General features: G+C 39.7%; 2 protein-coding genes and 1 long non-coding RNA gene across 6 annotated transcripts in view; 1 reads left to right on the forward strand and 2 right to left on the reverse strand.

The window, feature by feature from the left end:
• The window catches only part of marchf1 (membrane-associated ring finger (C3HC4) 1), a 26,763-nt gene extending 8,367 nt beyond the window's left edge, over positions 1 to 18,396 (forward strand). For 3 of the 4 annotated variants that reach the window (XM_088075881.1, XM_088075880.1, XM_088075882.1), the window contains 7 exons: positions 5,469 to 5,519; positions 6,572 to 6,645; positions 8,894 to 9,703; positions 11,734 to 11,914; positions 12,057 to 12,201; positions 15,753 to 15,797; positions 15,899 to 18,396. In XM_088075881.1, the coding sequence (XP_087932007.1) occupies positions 5,469 to 5,519; positions 6,572 to 6,645; positions 8,894 to 9,703; positions 11,734 to 11,914; positions 12,057 to 12,201; positions 15,753 to 15,797; positions 15,899 to 16,221 (1,629 nt within the window). In that variant the 3' untranslated portion in view covers positions 16,222 to 18,396. The remainder of the gene's footprint in view (positions 1 to 5,468; positions 5,520 to 6,571; positions 6,646 to 8,893; positions 9,704 to 11,733; positions 11,915 to 12,056; positions 12,202 to 15,752; positions 15,798 to 15,898) is intronic. The other variant, XM_088075884.1, reaches the window with a different exon arrangement.
• On the reverse strand, positions 1,271 to 5,537 carry LOC148189988 (uncharacterized). Its single transcript, XR_015776265.1, has 2 exons — positions 5,423 to 5,537; positions 1,271 to 2,942 (listed from the first exon to the last, which is right to left on the reverse strand). It is a non-coding gene; the product is annotated as an uncharacterized LOC148189988 (long non-coding RNA).
• Positions 17,835 to 21,459, reverse strand: tma16 (translation machinery associated 16 homolog). Its single transcript, XM_042484787.2, has 7 exons — positions 21,358 to 21,459; positions 21,118 to 21,227; positions 20,415 to 20,452; positions 20,220 to 20,304; positions 19,840 to 19,988; positions 19,698 to 19,740; positions 17,835 to 18,839 (listed from the first exon to the last, which is right to left on the reverse strand). The coding sequence occupies exons 1-7, from the start codon at positions 21,430 to 21,432 to the stop codon at positions 18,635 to 18,637; spliced, it is 705 nt and encodes a 234-aa protein (XP_042340721.1). The 5' UTR covers positions 21,433 to 21,459; the 3' UTR covers positions 17,835 to 18,634.
• Positions 21,460 to 23,191: the final 1,732 nt, after the last annotated feature.

Below are 23,191 nucleotides of genomic sequence, written 5' to 3' on the forward strand. Positions count from 1 at the left end.
CGAGCTGTTATATATTGTCGTTGAATATTATAATACTCAATAATTCCCATTGAAAGATCAAAACAATGACTTCATCCTACAATTATTATCTGTGTGGCCAAAGCCTTGTGTATCTTATTCGTCTGAGCCATAGTCCTCCACTGCATCCAAAGCGAGAATGACTTATTCCATCTCTGTGAGACTAACATGGACTCTGCTGTTTATTTTGAGTCAGTTCCACATTACACCGGCCTGCTGCAGTAATGTTTATTCACAGCTGAAAATAGTCCCCATTCATGTTTGAGCAATATTGGCTGAAAAAGAACAGTTATACAATGTTTCAGTTACTTACTTGGGCTTTTTTGGAAATTTAAGTATCTTTCCCACTTGTGCTTATGTTTTCGGTTTGGTTTGTCTGTTTGTCATCAAGGTTACGGGAAAAAAGCAAGCAGCAACCTCTTAGGCCAATGCAGAAGTGCAAAAAACTGCAGTTCCTCTAATGGCCACTTGAGGCCACCTCTAAAACAGAGTAAATTCCCATAGACCCCCATGTTAAAATACCCAACTTTACAGCAGAAGTAAACATGCTTACAGCCTGGTACAAAAAAAAAAACTAAACACTTTTACACTGGTTTCCACTGTACAAGGAGCAAATCTTTTTTTCTTTTTTTTTTACAACCCCTTTCATTTAAATTTTATTAAGGCCCAAAGTTACACATATTTAAGGGGTGCGATTGAGTGACAGGCTCTCCATCGATAGTGTCCTTGATCCACCCTTCGCTTTTTCGACAGCACCAGCCTCTTGTCCAAATATGGTCAAATCTGGCTCCAAAACACCAAGATGGCGACAAACTAAATGCCAAACTTGAGGAAAAGAGTTGACTTGACAGTTCACAAATCAATGGGTGACTTCACAGTAGCTTGGTCTATTACAAATACAGTCATTGGGAAAAACTTATGGCCTGATTTTCGTAAAACTTGGTGAAAGGGTGTAGCATGGGCCAATGAAGAACCCGTTTTATTTTAAAGCAGATCCAAATGATGGGGCAGATACACAAATCATTTTTTCAATATCTTGAGATAGGGCATTTGGCCCTGGCGGGAAAATGCTATACATCTTAAAACTCAGTAGATACTATTAGAGTAATTTTAAATTTCAGTTCACTTGTGAAGGAGTTTCTCTCTCGGTTGCTGCAAGTAGAAAAACTCTCACCCTCCCAGGGTGAGCGCTATGTTCAGAATTCTTAAAAGCAACTCAGTAAACAGTAAATAACTGAATGTCCACACAGAATTTGGAATTTTGAGTTCAAACCTTTTAGTGAATCTTTTCAAGCAAGCAGTGAGCAGTTACAGAGCTCTGGATCAGAAATGCCTCTCCCTAGCTGATAACATCAGCGAGTCAGCCTGCATTCTGACAACCTGTCTTTCCCTGATCCAGTATTTTATACTATTTGCAATGAGGAAATCTGCATGGAGGTGTTGTCTCCCTCTGATTGGATCCCCTCATTATCTGGCTCTTCTCAAGGGCGCGGGGTCTTCTCTGGATTGGTCAACACCGATCATTCTGCTGTACCCCCCATGACACAGCGCCTTATTAGGAGCTGTTTTTCATTCCTGCAAGTCCTGTCAAACACAATCACAGAGACCAGACACCCACACCTTTCTTGTCTCACATGCACATTAAATACTTCCTCTTTTTTTTTCTCTGCATACGGGTGACCTTCACATGACACTCCTAAATGACTAATACAGTAGCATTTCAGTTCTTCTAACGCCAGTTTCAGCACTCTTACTTCGGCATTCTTGCAGTTACATAACAATTCTAGCCTTGCTTGGACAGAGCCTTAAGGGCTCATGTCACATAAAACTTGTTCTCTATCTTACCCTATCCTAGCACTATAATCACACTTTAGCTGGAATGATTGTTCAGTTACAGACATTTAGGTTACATACTTACATACTCCAACACTTGCTACCAAAAAGGTCCAGAAGAGACTTTTTTCCCTGAGAAAAAATAACTCTTTTAATGTTTCTTCTAAGAAGATCTTTTTTTGTGGATTTTTAATTGAATTTGTTTTATTTTTCGTATCATTGCTTGGTTTGGAAGTCTAATCATGTCCAATAAGAAAAGACGTGGAAGTCTTGTCAGCATGGCCGGTGAGATGTCAGGGAGGAGTCAGGCCATGCTCTTGAACATTTATAACAGGCAGGTCCTTAAAATGGCTACTGCTATATTGGACTGTATGGACCATCCACTCCTGGATGAGTTTAAGCTTCAGCCCTCTGGATGTCGTCTCAGGACAGATGACCAAAAGATTTCACGTCTCCATATGACATACCAGTAATCCCGTGCGGTAGCGTGCACCTGTAGTTGCTCAAACTTTAAACAGTAAACAGTTGTTATGGAGCACTCTTTGTAATAGCTTTGGAAATATATCCACACATTAAAAGTAGTTGTGCTTGCAGATAGATTTGCATATCATAGGAGACTGGAGTATTGGGTCTTTTTATTTGTTTTTAAAAATTCTGTTTTTATGTAGAGAAATCAGCAAAAGTACACAGTTTACATCTTGGGTTTACATGGGCAGTTCCCTCTTTTTTTTTTTACATTGAGCATACAAAAGAAGAAAGACATAAACAAATGCTGATCATTTTAAAAATTTCCCTCTTGTGAATATACTATCAAAAACATCTCTTTAACTTTCACTCAGTTTTATTCTTCAGCTCATTTTCCACTGCCCACTCACTCCAACACCAGACAGTTGGCAGGTTATCCTGCTTGACCCCATCGCATGTTCAGTGTTCAGAGGAACTGGGACTAATGTTCACACATACCTCGTACAGAATCCCGCACCTTTTCACGGTAAAGACAGCCAAGGCTGGAGGTGTGTGTCCACTGTCTGGGACAAGACGTATTTAATCCCAGAATGCACCTGACTGCCAGTAACATCACCAGTGTGGCTCTGGATGTAAGCCAACCGAGAGTAGAGATGGAGGAAATATAGATGTGAGATGGACAGGAAGAAAGGAGTGTTTCATCTCAGATTTCTTGTTGCAGTCTGGTAGTTTCTAATCACAGCTTTTCTAACAAAGTAAGTGTTAAGTCAACATTTTGTGTTTAAACACCTGCCAAGAGATTTGGGTGAGTTAGCGCCAAAAAACTACCAAACCCCTGCAGAAACCAATCCTCAGCCTCTAACTCTTGAACATACAGCTAAACTAGGTTTGTTTTTTAGTCTTTAGTGTTTTAGTTTTTTATATATGTATATTGTTCCATAAAGTGCAGCCAGGGAAAAAATGTATTTATAGTTATCATACTTACATATTTAAAATGATGTTATACAGTTGTTAGAAATTCTTTAAGCACTTTTTTCCAGGTCATTTCTTTCTTTCTTTTTTAAAAAATAATGTTTTTATTTTTTATTTTTTTTATTATATGATTTTGCCTCAATGCGACTTAGATTTGTCAAGTATTTACTCCCCTGAATCACCTAACAAAAAGACATTTCTGTCAGGTTATTTTATTCATTAATACTTTCTCAAATAGTTTTCCAGAAAATGTAATCTATTATGATTAAAATTGATAATATAAAAGTTCATGTATTGTGAAAAGGGGCTTGCTTGGTTGTGGGCTGACCTGGCTTGAGAGTGTGTCTGGAAAATAACTTGGAAAAAACATGATTCAGATTCCTGGGAAGATATTTGTTCATTCATGTTGGTTTATCAGTGTCAGTGCTCGGTACCTCCTACACAGAACCGTAACTGAAACTTGCGTAAGAAGCTGCAGACAGTGAATGAGGCCACAGATGTCTGAGGGTTGAGTCAAGGTCTGACAGTTGAGTTCGGACAATCAGCGCTCTAGGAAGTCCTAGAAAAAGTGCTCTTAGTTCGCTTTAAATAGAGACACATTGCAGAGCAGCATCTTGAGCACTTAGAGGAGGACGGCAGCGTAATAGGATTGGCTGGCTTTAGCTCGGGTCAGAATGAAATAACAAGGACACCCAACCACGCATGATTCCTGACGCTGGATTTTAACCAATCAACACACAGCCAGTGGAATGACTCTGAATACTACAGGTCATGTTAAAAGCTGCTTAGTTTAATTATATAATGTTTTTGTTTTTATTGTTGAGTTAAAGCATTAGCCTGTCCAATTGTCTATCTTGAGCTCCTCTAACAACGTAAAACTTCAATGTTTAATGCCCGTCCACATGATCCAAACTGATGGGGAGCAGCATTTAACTTTAACAAGAAAAAGCTCTCTGAATAAACAAAATAAACTTTCAAAATCGATTCTTCACGTATGTTATTTATCCCCAGAACTGTGAACCTTCTGAAGTTTCTCACTCTCACCAAACTAAGACTAGCTTGATTGCATTGTTAAGACATCTCACAACACAAAATAAAGCTACAAGCTTCTTGGTTTGTCTTTAGACTTTTCCAACAATCACCAAATCTGGTCTGGTCGAAAATGACCGAAGGCCCGGGGCTAGTCACAGCAGCCCCACACAGGTCATTTGTTCACATTGGATGTTTCTAGACATCTATGTTTATACATTCTACATGGCACTTTTTTTGATATGCACTTAAAGACTGTAATGACGCCTTGCTGACAGCCAATCACTCAATGCGTAACTTTAGGCTGGAATAAAATGTAAACATATGAGTTATATGGTACTAGTATTGTCACTCTAGCTTCAAAACTCAGCATGGTGTGTTGGCCAGTGATTAACACGATTGGAAAAAAATTAACTTGTTAATTAGGGACCTTGACTGCATTGTGATTAACTTGTTTGAAACTACAATTTTGCCTGTATCTTACACATTCTACCTTTTGGGAGTGGACCCACTTATTTTAAGGGAGCTTTGTAGAGAACATACAATTGGAAATCTCGTTGAAAATGTTAACAGTGACTTGTACGATTTCTGATGTGGAAGTCTTTTAGCTAAATGAAACTGGCAGCAGGTTAGAGCTGAAAGAATCAGTAAAAAGTTGAAATCCAAGAATGTTGATAACCGATCAACTGATTTTTACCTTTTTTTTGTTCTTTTTTGGTTTTTTTTGGGAAATGTTTTCTGGTTTAAAGCTCCTCAGATGTGAAGATTTTCTGACTTTGTGTTTTATAATATTTTAATCAGATATTTTACACAACAGGACATTTGAAGACATCAGCTTCCAGAACTTGCCACTGAAAAATAAATTATTAATCAGTTTGCCAGTGTACTAATCTGCGCATTTTTTCATGATGACAATAATCTACAGCAGATCATACTGAAGTGTTATGGTGAGATGAATGAGCCCTCAGCTCCTGTGCTCTATGTGAGTGCAGTGAAATATTGTTTTAATATGTTACTAATATTATACCCAGTGTTTTGTGCCAGACAAATCACTGGTTTAAACACCCCAGGCTGCACTGCCACGTGCCAATAAAGCATCACATACTTCTCTGTGGTCTCCAATGATTTTCCGTCTCTCCTTCTCCCTGCAGGGGAGGAAGGCCCCCGGGCGCTCAGGGAGTCGATCGAGCAACATCTCCAAGGTAACGGCTGAATATGAGAGTGCGTAATAAAGGGCTGATATTAGGGTCACAACTCACAGTGTTTGATACCATTGTTTACTCCAATCTGATCTGTGTGAATGTGCAAATGCTGAAGTAATATCAATACACAAACTGTTTCACAAGTCATGACACACTAAATGATGCTTTAAGCTCCCCTAATTGATTTTTTTTAAATGAACTATGAACAAAATGACAGTGTGTGGTTGCACATAGTAATAAACCCTCTGAGAATCATCACCTGAGCCTTTTTAGTCTCTTTTAGCAAATTGTTTTGCAAAAAAGATAAACCAAAGAAAAAAAAATAAATCAGGACAAAGTTAACCACTAGCTTAAGAAAAAGGTCTCTAACTTCCAGAATCTAAAGATTCAGATACATTTCTCAGAAGGTGGTGGAAGCCAAACCAGAGCCAAAAAGACAGCGACGCGTGAACAGAATTAATCAAAGTGCTGGTGTCTCTTCTCTCGACTGGATGTTAATATGTTAGCAATACTCAATAAGGCTGTAATTATGGCTGCACAATATGCAAAAAAAATCAGATAATGATTATTTTGACAGATATCGCAAATGCGATATGAGACACAGTTTTCATTAAAATGGTTATTTTTGCATTATATTTTCACTAAAAATAAAAAAATGATGATGATTTGATTTTTGCTGGGGTCTGTACCAAACAAGCATGTTCCCTTACATCTGGAATTGTGATTTGTAGGCTGGAGCACCTCTGTAGCAACATAACTCTTCATTTATAATCAATTTTACTCCTGCGATAGGATGCCATATTGAAATCTTGGTAATATTTAGATCAACTGTGCAGTCCTAGCTATAATAAGTTAGTATGTTTTTCAGGTTATTTGGGGTAATTGTGCCCCCTAACACAGTGTATTTTTTTTATCATCAATATAAATCTTGATTTCATCATGTGGTCATTAGAAAGTGAGTTGAGATTTTTTGATAAACTAGTGATAGCTGATTGATGTTATTTGTTGTTCTTGCGAAACAGCATGAAGGCTAATTTGAATCTGTTCTTCAGGCCAGCAACTCCACCACAGGATTAACCACAGCCTCAAGAACATCAATCACCCCGTCTTCTCAGGACATATGCAGGTGAGACAGCTGCTGAGCAGAAATACAGTCTGCTGCGCAGAAAGTAAAAGACAGATGTTATCCTGACACATCTTAGAGCAGATACAGCTCTCTCTGTGATATTAACATGCACAGTTTAAATCTTCTTCTCCACTGAGTGGGAGACCGAATTAGTATGGTCTGCTGCACCCAGAGGGCATTCACAAAATTGAAATGGTCCGATGATGCTCCCGTAGCGCAATCAATGGGAGGAAGCTGGCTGATTGCAGAAATGTGATCCCTCAGATTATTATATCTGCTGGTGGTCATTGTCGCTGACAGGCTCAATCGTGTTGTTTCAAGGCTGAAAGGACGCTGTGTTTACAGCAGTGTGGAAACACGTGATGGACGTGAGTGCTTGGACCTCTGTTTTTCACATACCATGCTCAAATCATTCATATTCATCATTACCAAGTCTGATAATCTGACAAAATTGACATTTCATTTTGTTGCTGTTGTTACTCATTCATACATATTATGAGTTGCTATTTAGCGTTAACCACCGCAAATTACGTACATGGCCCACCAACTTCATTTCCAGTCAGCATGAAAGCTGGTGGGAGTTTAAGGGAACACACATATATATATATATATATATATATATACATATATACATATACATATATATACATATATACTTTATTTCCACCATGATTGGAAAAAATATGCTGAATTTAGACTGATTGTTTCTATAAGTTGACTTACTATAGAGCTGCACATCATCCACAGTTGGTTATTTTTCTGACTTATAGGAATATGACATCACCAGTCTTACCAACAAATATCTGATGAGCTCTGGTATTTGAATAAAATGAGAAACAGTCCTCAAACTCACCCAATTGAATCACTTCGAATTAAATAATTGAATCATCATTGAAAAGATTTGAGAAGTGAGCAGAGATCCAGAAGCTGCGATCAGGCTGGATATTATCCAGATATCAGTCAGCTGTGGACGATGCTGGTCAATCTCACTGGGGATTAATTCTCCAGAAATAAAACAAAAAAGTATCTCCTCATTTCAAGGTTATCTAGCAATGCAGATTTTCAGACATACAGTATTTTTTAAGTTACTTGCTATCTAGACTATTATGCCAATGTTTTGAGTTTTCTGTTCCTGAGATTTTTGCTTTCACTCAGTGACAGTGGAGCTGAATGAAGTGGTTTATGGTGCTCAAAACACTGACACATAAACACTAATATCCAGTATATTTAAGAGATCTGTCTGTGAACTAATTTTTTTTGAAGAAAATATTTGACAGTGAATGAACAGATTCTATGAAATACAGAGGAAATCTAAATCCACTTGTGTTTTGGGTGAAAGCAAAAATTGCAGAAACAGGTATCTCAATGTATGAAAACACTGGCATATAAAGTGGCTAAATAGTATGCGACTTATAAAATGCCATTTGACTTTTGTATTAGGGTGAACTAAGCATTTCAGCCCATTTGTTCAGTTAAAGTATGTAGTGCAGTGTAATATAATATAAAAACTATGTTTTCTTTAGTGAATAATCACCTTAAAATAAGAATAGTTTGGTTATTAGTTACCTTAGAATGAGCATTTTATATCTACACAGGGAGCTGATCCTTATCCACGGAGATCACCATATTGCACAGCAATGTTTCTACAGTAGCCCAGAACAGTCAAATCAAATAACTGGCAATAGATAATGTTATCCCTGTTTTCATGTCAGACACCATGGTTAGCAACCCCTCTGTGAAGGGCAGTGTCAGAAAAACACTGATTTTTGTAATGTGGCACCACTTTGTGCAGTGTGTTTATGGCGTGTAAAAGGACAAACTGTTTGTTTTGGAGAGGAATCTTAAAAGGTGAGCACACATTAGCAGGTGCCAGGCCAGCGGCCCAGTGGGACAAGCTGAAAAGTGTCAGGGAAACTCTGATTTGTAACGTGCAACTGCGTTATTCAGTGTTTTTAGCAGTTTTAGTCTATTGGTCTGCTTGTTTAGGAGAGGAGGAGACTCTGCAGATACATCTGCTCCTGGTAAAATCCTGAACAATGATCACTGAAGGGATTCTAACTGGGAGATGTTTTAGCTGATTGTATTCTGCAGTCCTCACCACTAGATGCTACTAAATCCCCCTGAATCCTACACACTGCTCCTTTAATGTCATCACATTCATGTCTGTCCATTTTGTTTCACTTTATTTTTACACATCTCCATCTCTCTGTTTGCATGTGTGTGTGTGTGTGTGTGTGTGTGTGTTCAGTTCTAGCCAGCTGACCCCTTTAGAGGAGGATGTTTCAGAATCACACAAAGACAATGAGCACACACACACCTCTGTGATGACCGTCACCAGCACAACTCTGGGCTCCTCAGCTCAGGCGCAGAAGAAGCAGGTGAAGCGCCGCCACCGGCGCAAGAGGAGCAGCTGCACGGGCTACGACTGCGTGGAAACCAACGGCAAACAGGAGCAGACCGACCGCAGCGAGCTCAGCTCTGACCGCAGCGAGCACGGGGAGAAGAGGGAGCGGTCTTCCAAGAACCGAAGAGAGCTCCCACCTCGCCTCCGCTGCACAGGGCTCCCCCAGTCAGACTCTACCTCTGAGGATGAGGCGTGGCGTGAGGCCCGCAGCTGGAGCAAGGAGAAAGCCCGAAGAGTGCGCCGGCGCAGCGGGAGCAGCCGAGAGAGGGATGGAGGAAACGGGGGTAAAGGAGGAGAAGACAAAGCACAGATCATGGAGCTGCAGTCGGTGGGCTCGGATGAAGGGAAGGAGAACCAGCCTCTGGTGGAGGACAGCGGAGGCCTTAAGAAGCGCCACAGCAGCAGGGCCTCAACGAAAAGAGACGGCAGCGTTTCACAGAGAGAAGGCTCACACAGCAGAGACAAGGAGAAGAGCTACAAGTCAGGGGACAGCTCCTCATTGGCAGAAGACGGTGAAGAGCTCATCACCAAGAAATACCAGGAAAAGGGGTCAGGGGGTGGGGACATGTCAGTGCCCACACCACAGAAACACTGTGGTATGAATGGAGGCACGACACGGCAGATCTCTGATGACTCAGAGATGGAAGTCTGCAGGTTAGTGGGTATCAGTTAGCCTCACAAGAGTGTGGGTGTTGGCACTTACGATCTATATCAGGTTCATTTTTGACTTTATGATCTTTATGAAGGGAAATTTTCTCAAACAAATACCCTCCAAAAAACAAAGAAAGTCGAAGAGCAGGGTTCCCCAATAGGCGTCCCACGGGCCACATCCAGCCCGCGAGAGCCAAACATCTGGCCCGCACCGCTGCACCGACCGACTGGCATTAATGCAGTATGCACACAACTCACCTTTCGGCGAGGTTCGCGCCCGCGCACACACGCACACACACAAACAAACACACATGCTCAGGCTCACGTACAAAGCTACCGCTGCTCTGTTATTTTGACCTCACCGCACACCGTACACTTTCATTACACAGAGAGCGGGTATTCAACAATAACAAACTGCACGTATCATGCGCATCTGTCATTCAGCAGCAAGCAGCCTGCCAAAAGTAAGTCCCACTTAATGAGATATGACAAAAATAACAATATGGCCTGTAGTAAAAAGCGAAAAGTGGACCAAGAAAATCGCCAGTTCAAAGCTGAATGGACTGATAATTTTTGCTTCATTTTGCCTGATCATGTAAATGCCAAGCCGACGTGCCTCATATGCATGCAGACTGTGGCTGTCTGCAAAGCAGAAAATATGAAACGGCACTTTAACACGATGCATTCTGCAAGTTTTACCTCCAACTACCTAGCCAATTCAGACCAACGCAAACAAAAAATTGCGAACATGATGGCCTCATACAAGCACTCCATTTCAACCATGGTAAAATCAGCCTCTGCACAGGAGAACGCCACAGCTGCATCCCTGCAAGTGACATGGAATTTAGCAAAAGCTAAAAAACCATTTGTTGATGCCGAGTTAATCAAAAAGTGTGCAATAGACATGGTTGGAGAGGTTTTAAATAATGATGAAAAAAACATGATGATAAAATGATGATAAAAACTGTTGCATCCACATTGTATTAATATTGTAATTAAATAACAACAATAATAACGATAGCGGCAGCAACACGACTTATCTGTATAAATGAAATTTTCTTAGCAAAGTGGGGAAAAAAACTGGACCTGGCCCTTAGCTTGGAATATTTCACATACTTTGGCCCTTGGGGAAAATTAATTGGGGAACCCTGTCATAGAGGTTGTGTTTTATTTCTCATTCGTAAAGATACAGTTCAACTTTTATTAAAGAAATAACTAATAAATCGTATGAGCTGAAGCTGACACAATATCCTGACAGTAGTACAGGAGACAGATATTCTGTAAAAAAAACCCCAAAACAAACAAACAAAAAAAAAACAGGTTCCTCTTAGTGCTTCTCTTAATGCTGAATGGCATTTGCAAGAATCCACCATGTCTGAACAAAAAGACAAAAAGACTCCTCCTCAGGAGTCTGCACTTTATGTGCAGTCTTTTCCTTTTTTTTGTACATAGCTTTTCATGTCTATGCATATGTGGATACTGAGCATGTACATCTGAACTGGTGTGTGTGTGAGTGTGTGTGCACTTTTTACCTTTCACTATTATTTTAGTCTTTTATTCTTATTTTATTGAACTCTGCTCGGGTAGTAAAACTAAATTTCATTGTATATACCTGTACAATGACAATAAAGATATTCTGATTCTGAGTTTCTAACGCAGTGTACACTGCAAAGACGTAAACAGATGAAGACCACTGAACGTGAAAACAAGCTTTTGCGGCGCTGGTTTTCTTCTGTTTACTTGTCATGTATGCTGCTATTGTCAGTGCAGCGTGTGCACGAGCAGTGATTGACAGCCTGGTTAGAGACTCCTCAGCTCTGCTTGGTTGTTTTCATTTAGGTGTAGTGGATTCTTACAAATGCCATAAAAAGCACTATGAGGAGGCAGAGGAACATGATTTTTTCACAGAATATCTGTCTCATATACTACTGTCAGGATATAGTGGCAGATTCAGTAAATATGACCAAATGTAATTTTTTTTATACAAGTATGTGTTTACTGTATATTTATTTTCTGTGTGTGTGTGTGTGTAGGATCTGCCACTGTGAGGGGGATGACGAGTGCCCGTTGATCATGCCTTGTCGCTGCACAGGGAGCCTGAGTTTTGTCCACCAGGCCTGTCTCAACCAGTGGATCAAATCCTCAGACACTCGCTGCTGTGAACTCTGCAAGTTTGACTTCGTCATGGAGACGAAGCTCAAACCTTTACGCAAGGTAGGCGCGCACACTCATAAATGTCATTCACACAGCTTCAAACTGGGATCTATTTTCAGGCTGTAATATCAAACACCATTTCTCTCCCTTCAACCAACGTTGCCTCTCTTCCTCTCTCCCTCCCCACCCCTCCGTCCTCCAGTGGGAGAGGCTACACATGTCGAAGGGCGAGAGAAGAAAGATCTTCTGTTCAGTGTTGTTTCACCTGATAGCAATAGTGTGTATGTTGTGGTCAGTCTACGTTCTGTTCAAGAGAACAGCGGAAGAGATCAGACTTGGGAAGAATGGTGAGTACTTTCCCTCGCTCCCTCGCTCACACCAGAGACACACAGAGTGGAAGGGTTACAATCCACAGCAAACTAAAGGTACCATGGGAGTTTATTGATTGCAAAACAGAATTTCTTACCTTTTGTGAGTAAGGTCTAACAAATATTTCTAACCTCAACAAACGTGCATACCTTAAATTTTCTAAAAGTGCATTTTTTACATCAGCGTGCAGTTTTCCTGTCTTTTCAATCGGTTTTATTGCGACGTGGTCATAAAAAATGTGCGGTGAAATGCAGGGTGGCATACTCTTGAGGCTAAAAAGGCCAGTGCGCAATAAAGAATCAGACTGAAAATGCACATTTTGCCAGCCTTATACCAAACAACTTTTTTTCCCAAATATAAATGTTTATTGATTTTTCAAGCATAGAAATAAAAAAAAAACATAGATAAAAACAGAAAGCCAACAGGCAAAGCACCTTATATGTAATAGTAGCCACAGTCAAGGTGATTAGTACAATGTGTTGTTAAAAAAAAATATTAAAAAAATGTTATGTATACAGAAAAGCAGGAATATACAGAACAAGGTGCGTTATTTAAAAATATTATTACACAAGTCTTTGCCCAGAAAGAATTTCAATACAGGGTCCCAAATCATATCAAATTGTTTTAGATAAGGTTAATGTTTTATTGTGCGCTGTCCCTGTCTAAATAAAATTACATTACATTACAAATAAAACACCTTTTTCTTCATTATAGAATCGCAGTCTCTCCATATGTAATGTGTTTGCCATTTCATTTACACCAAACAACCTTTGAAGCAATGTCCAGGTCACAGACACATTTTTAATGTCAGAATAAAATCATCAGTTTTACCTCGTCGTTGTGCGCTCCAGTGATCTGGATCGTTTGCAGTAAAGCGGTTTTAATTCTCAGCCTGAGCTGCCTTAAGTCAGTCTTGTCGTGTTTTATATTACCATAAGTCCATAGTCTTGACTCAAATACTGAAGTTCAATGGTGTGAACTGTGATTTGTCAACGACCAAAAACTGCAGCAAACAGGCAGCATGAAACTGTGTACACGGTAAACATGGAGAAAACTCTGAGGAGGCACAAGAACAAGTCTCAGTTCTCTTGTGCTGTGTTAAAAGAGGAAAAACTGGTGGAGTTGTGGAGTGAACAAAAATCGGTGTTCAGTTCAGCGTGTATCTGGTCCACCAACCAGTACTTGTTTTACAAATGTTAATTTTTTTAGACCTCTCTTTCCCACAGTCTCCTCCTACTAAAATAACACAGTGAACCAACCGAGGCTGGTAGTAAACTGAGGCAAAAAATCCAAAATATAAAGTTTGTTCACAATTGCAGCTTATTTTTGTGGATTATACTGATAGAATACTGTCAACACATGACGCCTTTTATCGTAATGTGTTTTTGATGAAACAGAAGGAATTGTTAATACGTCGTATTCTCAAAGGGAGTCTGGCAAAAAAATGAAAAAAATGAAAAGATATTCAAATGCTACAGGTTCATACGGCTGTGCAGTTTTTCCATTATATAGAAATGTAAAATGTGCATATGTCACAGTTGTGTGACACACGATACGAGAAAGTGTCAAAAAAAATTGCAAAAATTAGTACCACATCACATCCGCACATCATGCAGGTAAAACACTGAATACAAACAATACAGGACCATTAAAATACTGCACTGTTGCGCCCGTAGTCGCAAAAAAACTCTACGGGTACCCTCAGCTTTTTCACCCGCTGACCTTTACACCTGTCTGACTCTGGTGATGCGATTCTGAAGATATATATTCTGTGTGGCTACTTATTATGTTTGTGTTTTCTGTCGTGTAGAGTATGCGTGCGTATTGTTCTGTATAACTCTCCCAGTTTATAAACTTGCTGTGATGGTCATCCCCCCCGTGTCCCTCTGCACATTAGAGGTAAAGCTCTGGAGCGAAGACACTTGTTTTAGACATCTTCAGTGAGTCAAAGTAACATGGAGTTCTGTCCCTGTAACATACTGATGCATTCAAAGACTTCAATTACACAGTTTTATCTCAAAATGACCGGAAGGTTGTGTTGAAATGAGGCAACAAAGTGCATTAGCTTTGAAATGACGTTTCTGCTACATCATTAAAAAGACACATTTGTTTGATTTGCTTGTTTAAGAACATGTTGGGACATGCAACTCATAAAAAAATAAATAACTGAATTCAGATTTTTAGTTAAGATGCATGTTTAGACTCATTAAAAGGTAGATAAAAACAAAATTGCTATTCCCTTCCTGTTTTGGTTGACGCACCTCCTTTTGCCATAAATCAAGCCTTCATTTTCCTGGGAGATCGTACCCGGTATCAAACAGAATTGCACAGTGAAAGAGAGGCTCATAGGGAGCCGCTGTAAACGCTGGTGGTGTCAATATTTTGGCGTCATTATGTCGGGGAGTCAAAAGTAACTTCATATCAAAAGTTAAAGTTGCTGTATGTAAATCTGGAGAAAGACAGTTGATTGTTGAGTGTCACTGTCAAATGAGACTTTCATAAAGCACTTTTAAAACAAAAAAAACTTTCCACTTTCATGAGCAGAAACGTGCAAAATACCAGTGTGTTCTTTTAAAAGATATGATGATCATGTTTATCTTCTCTGATACTTGTTTTTCAGCATAAGAGAACAGACTGGGTCCTGCACTTAATTTTGAACCATTCAGAGCATTTAAACAAAAAAAAAACAAAACATTGGTTCAGAGTTCAAAAGTATGATTCTCAGCTTGAAACAAAAAGTATCAGTTTTTCCTTGACCTGAAACTTGACCGTGATGACATTAGTGGGCGTGTCATATTGTGGTTGGAAAGAGAGGATGACGAAGTCAACAAGTGAAGTGAGAAATTGTCAGTCAAAAAAAGAGTAAGCTGCGGTCTAACAAACTGTTGAGTCATGCTTGTTTTTGGATAAAAACAAATATATGTAATAACAGAACCAAAGTTCGCATACATATAATCTGCGATTCTGCTGCTACCGTTTACTTCTCTTGTGAATTGTGCAACGACCCTTAATGATGAATCCTTTATCACAATGGCTCTGCGCCAAACCGGCACCAAGGAGCCTGTAGGGAACCGTTTTAAGAACCAGAGCTAATTTGGTAGAAAAGAGATATAAGTGAGCATGTGGCCCAGTGTTTGACACTTTGACAGGTCACTTTATCATTGATAATGTTCTTTGCAGACAAAAAACAGGCATCGGCAGCCAAATGAACACATTAGCTTCAATCACATTTGACCTGGTCACAGTTTATCTCATTGTTTTCAGTGAAATAGACCCCTCAGTGCTTTTGTGGTCATCGTTGTGTTTGTTGATGGTGTTGTGTGTTGTGCTGTGTTTACAGTGTATTATCACTCTGTAGGATTTGAGGTTAGAGGCAGAAATCATAGATGCAGTATGTTAAAAACACTTCATATATATATATATTAATAGACATTAATATATATTCATTGTAATAAAAAAATCATAGCATAGAACACTTTAACTCAGAGTCAAAAGAAATATGAGAAATTAAATTCACTCTTGATTGCAGACGATTTATGGAGAGTTTCTCTTCTGAAGTACTATACGCCAGAGGGTAAGCACAGCTCTGCACACACCGCCATCATGATCCATCAGGCGTCCTGCAGGCTGACCGACATGTGCTCTGCGTCTTTGTGTTTGTGTGTGTGTCCTCAGGTGTGCTGGAGTGGCCCTTCTGGACCAAACTGATTGTGGTGGCCATCGGCTTCACGGGCGGTCTCATCTTCATGTACATCCAGTGTAAAGTCTACCTGCAGCTGTGGCGCCGCCTCAAGGCTTTCAACCGCATCATCACTGTGCAGAACTGCCCGGAGAAAGACCTGCACCACCCTCAGGCTCGGCCCAGCGCCCTGACCAACGGCAGACACGAGACCGTGGAGGTTCCCGTCGGCCCGGCCCCCGTCCCGGCTCCAGAAGCACAGATGGACTCGGACATGTCGGTGGAGGCTGCGGTGGCTCCAGCTCAAAACCCCGTCTGACTGATTCTCTCCTGTTGAGAAAGAGTCTCGAATCACACCCTGCTCATCCAGTAGCTGGTGTGAGCACCGTGTGACGTAGACTCGTACAGTGTTTTAGTGTTGTTCGTCTCGGCTCCTGTGACTGCTGACACAAAAGGCGGATTTAAAGTCCTTCTGTGATGGAGGAAAACTGACAGGCTGAAGGGCTGAAGATGATGTGAACGTGCAAAGAAACGCAGAATGTGGCAGGCCAGAAGAGAGGAGAAGAGAGGTGAGGAGATGAAAAGGAAAATAAAGCCATCATCAAGAAAGTTTGTAAAAACTGTAGTTATGTGATATATCGACAATTTTGTTCCTGTATGCACTTTCTCAAACTGCACTGACATGAGTCAAAGGTGTGAACACCCTGATAATGCTATTAAAGGTCTCAGTATGCTTCAAACAAACCTCAGATGACACGTTTTAAGGCAAAAATGTTTATATTTGTTTCCAAACAGCCAGAGGTCATCTGCCACAGAGAGGAGCCACGTGAGAGGTATTGTACCTTACGTTTGTACACTTCCGTCTCTCCTCAAAGGGATTCATGGTGTTGCACTCGGTGGTGGTGGTCCATGTAAACACTGATCAAAGTGGTTGTACAAAGAAGTATCGGTGCACAAAGGGCAGATATTGTGCTCACACGGACACAGACAGTGAGCACGTACGTGGTTCTGTTGTAACTACAATTGTTCTCTGCATTTATTTATAAGAACATGTCCACTAGTTTGTTGGTGAGGTTATAAATTTCAGACTCTAAGTTAAAATTCTTGGACGTGGTCGGGGATTTCAGCTACTGATAAATGATTCTGTAAGCCCTCTCAAGGTTACGGAGGCAGGTTGAATCTTAAGTTGCTAAGCGACCATAACCAGCACTGTATCTTAGCCTCCTTAGCAGAAATCTTAGGTTGGGAGATGTTCTTGCAGGCGTTGTTTTTTAAGTGTATTAGGACTAAATTCTGTCCATTGGACAATAAAGTTCTAGTTAGCCCTGCACTAATATGATAAACCTCTTCACCATGTTTAACACAGATGGATATTTACTAAAGAAAGAAAAAAGATTTGTTCCTAATCACGATATGCAGTATGCGGTGCTGCGTTCCAAAAGTTTAACTTTGTGTATCTGAGACCGCAGCCATGGCACCCTAAAAACAGGCTTTTGGTAACGTATGGGCTCTGTGACAGTGTCGCTCTTACTTTTGAACGCGCCCGCTGCGCTTCTGCATTGTAAACGATGGATCTGAGAGCAAAAAAAATGCGACGTGTACAGGCCGTTAGTTTGTACAGTGTGTTATTTGACATTGTTCATTGTTTATTCATCCAGCTTCACTCATCTTAAACACGGTGTTATACAGAAATGGTCGTCATTAAAATGGAAATTATGGTGCACGCGTCAGGACAGTCTGTCTTGGTGGGCATTAATGGCATGGCATTCAGCTGTACGCACGAGACGTGATGGAGGTCACGCCCTGCCTGCTGTCACACCTCCGCACACTTCACATTAAGTGTGAACTGGGCATACACGTGAAAGCAGGTTTGAGATGCAGTTAGAAAAATAAAAGCACTTTGTTTGAAGCATACTGAAGCCTGAACTCTCCTTCTGGACAATCAGGTCTTCAGACACCAAAGAGTAAAGATACGATAAACAGAGAAACAATTATTTAAACCGTATATTTAGTTCAGTCTGAAATCTGAAAATGTTTTAAGAGAGATGGTTTTATTTATTATCTTAGGGGAGAGTTTTGAATATTTCTTAAACTAGAAAATCTCAAGTAGCCCAGCTGTTTATGACGTTTTGTTTGCAGCATTATGACGTCTGTTATTTATACATCGATGTAACTAGAGCTCTCATGGTTGCCATCCTTTGATGTTTTTAGACTTGACACACTGTGTGAGTGACTGACCAGTGAATCTAAAATAAGGCGACTGTTGTTTACACTTATCCACTTTTCTACAGGTTTAATTTGGTTTTTTAATCAGTGTCGCTGTCACGTCACAGAAAGCAACATTTTCTCTGTGTCTTATAGCCACCACGACATTAAAGCACTCAACATCTCTGTCAAAACCTTTTTTCTATCTCTGATTGGATAAAATGGAGTATTCAGGTTACACACTATTCATATTTGTTTGTGCAATAAACAATGAATGTAGAACCCCTCACAGGCTGGTGTGAAGTCACTGAGCACCAAGAAGACTTTGACGGAGGGCAGAAAATTTTAGCTTTCCATTTTGAGAGTCTGACACCATCTTCTGGACAGTCGTGAAGCAGCAGCCTTTTGCCCACACACACACACACATACACACACACAAAAACACACTTTTTCAATAAGAAGTCTTTGCTGAAGGCCGTCTGAGCTCAGCTCCACAGTCTTTGATACTGACGCAGGTGTGAAGAGTTTCAGTCCGACATCAGCACCATGTCATCCAGCTGCTCATCATCCAAGTCATCATCATCATCCTCATTGTAATCTTCCAAGTCGTCATGCTTCTCCTCGTCTTCTTTGTCGTCATGCTTCTCCTCTTCATTCTTTGTGTCCAGACTTTTGTTAGACACCTTCCGCAGTTTGATATTTGGAAGTTTCTTCAGATCACCAGTCCACTCCCTGCCGGAAAAAAAACACCCAAAACATCAACAAATGTCATCAGACGTCATCAGAAAGGACGTTTATAAATCCTCACCTTGTCACCTGTGCAAATCCTTTGAATGGGAATCAAATAAGATTTTAATGAATGCCATTATCAGTCCAGTTCTTTATTGATTGCTGATCAATTTTTTGTGCGGAAGAAAAGTTGGTCTACACAGGTTTTCGGGGTCAGCGCTGCTGTATTACTGGTATAGAACTGATGAAATGAAAGAACATTTGCACGCTTTAAGGTTTTCTTAGTCAAAGAAAAAAATCGACAAAGCCTGCCTGTGTAGTGCTGATGTTTTTATAACAGGACATTTACCCTTCTTGATCAACGTGCTGCAGTAACACTCGTTTGTAGAGCGCTAGATGCATGGCAGTCCTGGATTTAAGCCAGCGTTGCATATAAAGATGTTTCAGCATGTTGCTGGTGTTTCCACCCTCAGTTGAAATGATCATTTTACAAACATTACCAGCAGCACTGTTGTCATCTTCCTTCACGAAATGAAACCATGCTTAGGAGTGTTTTGCTATTGCAGGCTTCCAGCAGCACAGACGTAGTCTGAGTTTGCCGTCATTTTGTCTCGATGCACAACTGTCAGAGAAACATCCCAGCTTTCATAAAACAGATAAACTGAAAAAACTCTGAGGCATTCAATTGCAGCAGATTGTACAGTTTGGAACCGGTTCTTGATTCCCATCCCTAGTAAATCCTGTCCTAAAATCTAAAAAAAAAAAACTATTAATACTCTTGGAGCTGAATAAATAAAGCCACTTCTTGAATACATAAATTGTGATGAAACAGTAAATTCACACTGTAACTGACTCACTCACCTGAATGTTTTCAGATGTTTTGCATTAATGATGTCTGGGATCTCTGTGAAGACGATAAAACAGGATCAGGGAGGATTTTCCAACACTGAGTGTGTGCATGTTTAGCACAGGTGTGAATTTATTTACACATCGACGGACTCACCAAAGCCGACGCCCTCGTACTGCGCTCGCTCCCTCTCGATGGTCTGTTTGATGACAGCCTCTCTGGCGCCATGGAGACGACCCTGCCGACCTTTGATCCCGTTCATCAGCTCAATCTGCTCGAGTTCAGAATCAAACCTGTGAAGGTACCTGCACACACACACACACACACACACACACACACACACACACACACACACACACACACACACATATCCGCTCACTTAATATCAAGGTGCGGTCAGATGTAAGAAAGCTGCTCTCATACTCACACACAGTTTTTAAATGTTTTTCTTCTCATTTTACGGTCAAATATTCTGATGCATTCCAAACTTAAAATGATAATCTGCAAAAAACAAATATAAACCACAAATGTTTGACCTTTCAACGATGTCACAGGCGTCTTTTTTGGTGTAGGTCGTCTTTTCTGGATCCAACTGCCCCTGAAACCACAACAGCTTCTCACCTGAGAGCCAAGAGACAAATACGAGAACTGAGACGGTGTTTGATGGAGGCTGCTTTCATCCGCACATCAGTAAGTGTGGACAGTATAATTTATATGATAAACAAGCTTACCGATGTTGCTCAGGCGAGTTGCTTTGTCATTTTTCTGCCTGCAACAACAAAGAAACCAGTTAAATGAGAGAAATCTGAGCCAACAAACATTTCTTCAGCGTGTGTGAAGAAATGTTTTACTACACTTAAGTATGTTATTTTACATTTGTATTTATATTTTTCAGAAGACTTTTTAGCCTCATATATGTGGTTAACTGAAAAGTAAGTTTTTATGACAAACAAAATAATTAGGCAAACTTGCATTTTCAGGTCACCATTAGAGAAGTGGAATTTAAGACTTACATAAACTATATGGGCTTTTTAATGCTTATCAGAAGGAAATTTAATCTGATTTTACAGAAAATAGTAAAAATGTGCTCAATTTAGACCAGCTAATACTACAGAAAACACTTCTTACATAGTAATGCAAATGTAATAACTGACACTCAAAAGAGTTATGCTGCTGCCTAAAGAGTACATTTACTTTTGAAACTTTAAATTAATGCTTTTGTACTTCTACTTAAGTATTTGAAGGCAAATCAAGCAAAAATAATAAAGGACGCAAGTAAAATAATAACAAACACGTAACCTTGTGCTCACGTACTGCACTGTGAATATATTTGAGATGCGGGGATTTGATTTTGTGGATCAAACTGTTGTTTGTGACGCAGATTCAGATTTGGTTTTACATGTTTCAGGTTTAGGTACTTATTTATCTTTGCACCTTTCTTTCCTTTTCAGTCTGATTTCCTCTCGCGCCAGATAAGCAGCTTTCCTGCTGTACGGGTGAACAACTTTCTCCGGAGCTTTTCCGTTTCCTCTCTGAGCTTTAGGCTGAAAATCATCAGAAATAAAAACAATCAGAAAACCAAACAGTCGGCGAGCGTTCAGATCAGTTAGCCGCTGAGTAAAATAACTGTATTATCAACATTAAACTGACATAAATGAGTCTCAGCAGCCTTACCATGTTGACTGTCTGAAGACACGCGTGCTGCTTCTCTGTTGACAACCGGACCGGAAGTGTGCGGTCCGTCATCATATTCTGTCCGGATATGTTGCAGAAAAAATAAAACCGTTCCTGTTTTTAACGCGTCACAAAAAGTCAAATGGCGGTGAAGTCATTTAATAAAAGAAAATCATTTTATCAAACCGCTGTTATGCTTGACGATGGCATACTTAGGAACTTAGGTAACTTTAGATTTCCTATTACACCGTGTATTTAAATTCACATTGTGTTTGTCGTTTTGCAGAGAGGGGCTTCTTCTCACCACACTCCTCTTCACAGTCCCATGGAGCCAGATCAAGGCCAAGAGGTAAGATCATTTAAAAAAGTAATAATAATAGTTGGGAAAAAGACAACTTGAAACTGAAAGTTCAAGTTTTGATCCTGGATTATTAAAAAAAAAAAAAAGATCAGACATTTTCAGAATTAAAGTAAGGGTAGTGAAAGGTTAATTTCAATGAAAATATAATTTGGATTTAATTCTGATACCCTTAAAAAAAAATGAAAAACATTTATTTTTAATTTTTATTTATTATTTTCAATATTTACTTTTTTTTTCAATTGCTACTTTAATGTTTTCAGATTCAGATATTTTTTCGTGCAGTCAAGCCTTTTTTTGTTTCGGATTAGTTTTTTTTTTTTTCACTTTCAGATCTTCTTTTCTCTTTCAGATCATTTTTTTAGTGTCAGAGTTTTTGCCTTGATCTGGCTCCAAAGCGGTCAGCCTTCATTTAGATCTCAAGTACACACCTGTGATGACAAAATCTGTCCACATATAGACAGACATTTAAAGACCTGGTAAAAAGCTCAAAACAGCTCCTGTAGTAGGTTTCCACAACGCCAGGTTCACATTCTGCCTTCATGATACAGACCCACAAGGTGTAAACAATACCAGTCCAGTTATCACTGCTGGTAAGCATAATCTCTTCACATATTGAGACGATTATTGAGACTGATCAGTCCAGTTCAAGCTGCTTCAGTGGGACCAGTTGAGACCAGCTGAGACCAGTCAGGCTCCTTCAGGCTTTGCTCGGCTCAGATGTTAAAAAGATAAGAAATGAGACAAAGGAACAAGTCCTGGTTTGTTTTAAAAATGTCATTTTAAAAGCTGAAAGAGATTAACACTGTAAAGTTTGTTGGTTGTATTTGTCAGCATAACTTGAAATGAGACAAACCTTTAATTTTTGTGGCCGAAATAACACTTCGAGGATGTGTTATGTGGCCATAAACAGTGGTGTAATGTAGTAATAATACTTACCGTACTTGCATATTTTTCAGGGAGTAACTGTACTTTCTTTTAGTTTTCAATATTTCAGTCACCTTTTACTTTTTCTCCACTACGTTTCCTAAATAAAATGTATGGAGGGGAGGAAGTGAGACAGGAATTAAGGAATGGAAGACCGCTTATTGTTCTTTATATCCTATAAGTTGCAAAAAGACTTTGTGTAATTTAGGCTCAGTTTTTAAGGTGACGTTCATGTTACAATGTAAATTAAATGTCGTAATTCTCAAAATTCTGACTGTTTGCTTTTTATAAACAGTCAATTACTTTTACTTTCAATACTTTAGTACATTTAATTGATGACAAACTTCTAGCAAAGTCATTTTCTTGTAAGAAATATGTACTTTACACAAGTATGGCTTTCAGGTACTTCATCCATTACTGGCCAAAAGTATGTGGACAGTCATACTGACATAATACTTTTGTGTACATTTGATTTGGGGCTGTTTTTCTGAATTCCCCTCAGGTCCAATTATTAAAACTACACATGCGACAGCATACATTAATATTTTA

This window comes from Plectropomus leopardus, chromosome 3, assembly GCF_026936395.1.
Source record: "Plectropomus leopardus strain MGB_pleo_1.0 chromosome 3, ASM2693639v1, whole genome shotgun sequence".
In the NCBI taxonomy this organism is placed as follows: Eukaryota; Metazoa; Chordata; class Actinopteri; order Perciformes; family Serranidae; genus Plectropomus; species Plectropomus leopardus.